The 3,879-nt window shown below is 38.2% G+C and overlaps 1 protein-coding gene across 1 annotated transcript in view; it reads right to left on the reverse strand.

The window, feature by feature from the left end:
- The window catches only part of WRNIP1 (Werner helicase interacting protein 1), a 54,218-nt gene that overhangs the window by 25,886 nt on the left and 24,453 nt on the right, over positions 1 to 3,879 (reverse strand). The window contains exon 4 of the mRNA XM_019521864.1: positions 3,049 to 3,278. Coding sequence (XP_019377409.1) covers positions 3,049 to 3,278 — 230 coding nt within the window. The remainder of the gene's footprint in view (positions 1 to 3,048; positions 3,279 to 3,879) is intronic.

The raw sequence follows: 3,879 nt of genomic DNA on the forward strand, positions 1-3,879 counted from the left end.
AAAATTAGGGTTAGAAGGGACCTCAGGAGGTCATCTAGTACAACCCCTTGATCAAAGCAGGACCATCCCCAACTAGATTATTCCAGCCAGATAGGGAGAAAGTAAATTTTAGAAGAAGTATAATCCAAGGTACACCTAGTAGAGACAACATTTTCATAGTCCAAATTCACATCCAAAAAAGTCAACCAGGTAAATGGCATGAATCTGAGCGTATTTGAACTTAGAATAAGGAAATAGCTAAGCTGTCTATATTTGAATCAGCTGTTAAGAGAGAAGCATGTTATGGCAATGGATGCCTTCCAAGAAGACAAATCAGACATAGGACTGGAATTTATGTATATAGGCGGGAACTGAGATGTTCGGAATTTCACAGTATCGGGCCACAAAGAAAGAACAAACTGTCAAAGGGTGGAGAAACTGGATGTAACACTGAGCCTAGCAAGTGAAATCTGACATTTCCCTAATCACAGCCACAAATTCTTCTCTATCTCCAACTCAATTCATTACTATTTTTTGTCTCCTGTTCTGTATCTTTTGCCTCCCCCCTTTTTCAATCAGAGCTGCTGGGTTGGGTGACCTTTGCCCAAAAATTGCTTTCATGGCCAGCATTTTCCCTTCATTTGTAACAGGAACCTTGAAAGCATCATATAAAATTTAAAAATAAACCCTACAAATCTCTCATCACGGTTTCAAGTAGTGACATAATTAAAGATAATCCAGCATATCTGATCTTCTGGAAAATTAAGTCAACCAATTTTCCAAACATTTCTTGGCTTAATCATTAGAGGCTAAGATGCACAGTCGCTCAACTATTACCAAAGCTCTAGCATATAAACACAAGGAAACTCAAGTAATTCTTAATATTAAATCTGTAATTCCCGTCACTACTGCATAGAATGGTACAAATGGACAATGTTTGTGACACACAATGTTGCCAAGTCATGAATTTAGTAAGGGCAGGTATCAAATTAGAAATCTTTTAACACCATTACACATATACAACCTGACATACATAAACTATAAAATGCATTAATTTATAAAGGAATTCTAAAAATAAAGAGAACTGTTCAGATTCTTCAACCGGTATTTTGTTTGAGAGCTTGGGGACTTCCAAACAGAATGAAAAAGTCACTGAAGATTTCCAACTTCCCCCCAAATGAAAATATACATACATATTTTCAAAACCACAACAAACTGAAGTGCTAAACATTTTTTCCACCACATCTGAACATAGCTAATGACCTGTGTACTGGCCGAAATTAACTATTGTTTACTGGAAAATAGAGATGCAACATTAGATTCAAAATGTCATTTCTGGATTCCAGGTCAGACATTTTTCATCCTCCACAATAATTACAATAAAATACAAACTATAGAGTCCGACTAGTTCAATATGTTAAAGAGATACGCATTGCTCTAAAGTATCCTTCTCATCTCATTAGACACCCTTTCTCTCTCTATATTGCTAAATATGAGAGGGATCCTAGCTAGAAGGGAAGAAAGTTCCACGGCATCTTGGTGTAGAAAAGGTTGGCATGGTCAGCATTAAAGATAAAGAAATTTACTAGCGCTGTAAGAGAAAGTAGTCTTGTTACTTTAAAGGGGACATATACCACTTCATAGCATCTATTTTCTGTATTGTGTATTAAAATGTCTGTATAACTTAAAAATGGTACACTGGTTCTTTAGAAAGTCTCATCCTAGCCAAAGCAAAGCCCTGGAACAATACATTCAAGATGAACTATTTAAAGCTGAGAGTTAAGTAATTTATTTAACTGATGTACTTCCCAGGGACATGTGGCATTTATTATTCCCCCCACCCCATCTACTTAACACCACCATTCCATCCCCAACATCTTACAACCTTTTCAGTAAGCAGCCACCCTCCACCTGTCCTCACCCACAGACTTCTTTGGTAAAGACCGCAGGGTTCTTCCATAGCAGCTCACATAAGGAGCAAACCTTGTCTGGACAGGTGTGCAGTAGCGGGTTCTACAACTACCTGCTATCTGCCTTTCAAGTTGAATCTATTAGGCCTTACATTGTATCTATCACCCAAGCTGTTTCTCCAGGGCTCAGGGAAGAACTAGAAAAGAAGGAAGCAAAGATTGTCACACACACTGGAAACGCTTGTCTTGCTGGCCTTATGAAGTCAGTGTTCAGGAACCAGGGTAGGACTCTGAACACCTGTGTTTCACAGATTGTAGTTTCTACCCAACCTACTAACTTCCATGGCAAATAGTGATCTAAAGGCTTTCATTTTCCTGAAGGCATGTACTGCTGCTCCCTGTTGAGAACAGCATGCTGATTTATTACACATGATGTGCTTCTGAGAAATCAGGATGAGACATTTGAAAAATAAGGTTAATAAATAGCAGCACAAATCTAAACGATTCATCTGAAAGGGGAAGCATGCTCTGTGACAGATGTGAGTATATGCAAGCTGCTCCCTACCTTCATAATCCTCATAATCTGAAACAACATCTAGAGAATCAGATCATTTTGGAATGCCTCATGTGAATGACAGCATCCACTGTCAACTATGGCCACACGTGTATCACCATTTGGGGTTTAAATAGCTTCCTACTGGCTCTAGATGGAGAAGAGATTTCTGTCATGGAAGCTAAAGGTCAGTAACAATATTCTCCACCTTGGGTAGCTTGAGTGTAAACTAACATAATCTCATAAAAATGTGTCCCAAAAATACACTTTACTCAAAGAGCTGTGAAAGAGAGAAGAAAAAAAACCCCAACTCAATTTGATTCTCATTTGTGGGTGCCAGTAGTTATAGTGTAAAAAAAGCTGGAAGATGAGCCTGTTTGACTGAAGATGTAGCTAGGGAGCCTTTTTGGTGGGGAAATAAATCCAGACCCTCTGTAAAGGTAAAAAAACTCTTCAATACTCATTTTTAAACCCATACCAGCTAAAACAAATCATTCACATTAATGGGTATTCATATTTGTATTAAATGATGTAACCTTCAGTTATTAAATTATGTAGTTCTTGCTGGATAGCACTACCTTGAAAGCTGCTAATTTACATGCTTACCTGCTCGGTCATAAAGGATATGAGACCGTTGTAGTCCTTCCTTCACATGCTCTTCTGTTATAAGAACTGTATCTGCAGGATACGTGTGGATACTATTTTGATGAGAGCTTTTTCCTGCAGTTAATCTGGCCTGAACAGCCAGCTGGAGTCCGTTCAATCCAGTCCTTGCATCACCATCACAGAGGTAGGCAAGAGTATGGAGAGCTTTCTCCTCTATGCACACTGAAGACCTGCAACAGAATCATTCCCATCATTTCCCTTTTCAGATTGCACTTGTGCATAATAATATACCATGAAGCAAGGTAACATTTCTATACAGGGTTCATGCAGAAGCAGCTGGATTTAGGGTTTATCTTTAACTCATGACAATCTGTTTAAGTTTTGGAGGGACCTGGAGAACAGTATGTGACCTATGTGCTATGTGCATGCAGCACTTAAGTACAATAGCACGTGTTCAAACTGAAGGGGGAGGTTTCAGCTATCCCTTAACTTCCTTGTTTTTTAAAATCAGTTGGAACAACTTAATAGAAGTTTAGGATGCATTTAAGACTCATCCTATCTACCTCATAGGAGTATTAAGAGGCATCAAAAAAACTTTACTCAATCAAAATTTAATAAAACACTTTAAGTTCCTTAGATGGAAGGCATATATGAAATGTGACTGCCAAAGTAAGATGTATTATGTAATGAATATAAACTTTGAAACTATTGTCAACAAGGGAACTGCCACAAGATGGCCATGTTCAAGACAGTACTTAGTACGGCCATGCGAAATTTCACCAAATGTTTAATTTTGAAGCTGTTTCGAAGCATTTTGAGCTTGAAACAGTG

The sequence above is a fragment of the Gavialis gangeticus genome, unplaced genomic scaffold (genome assembly GCF_001723915.1).
Source record: "Gavialis gangeticus isolate Ggan-Ray unplaced genomic scaffold, GavGan_comp1, whole genome shotgun sequence".
NCBI classification, from domain to species: Eukaryota; Metazoa; Chordata; order Crocodylia; family Gavialidae; genus Gavialis; species Gavialis gangeticus.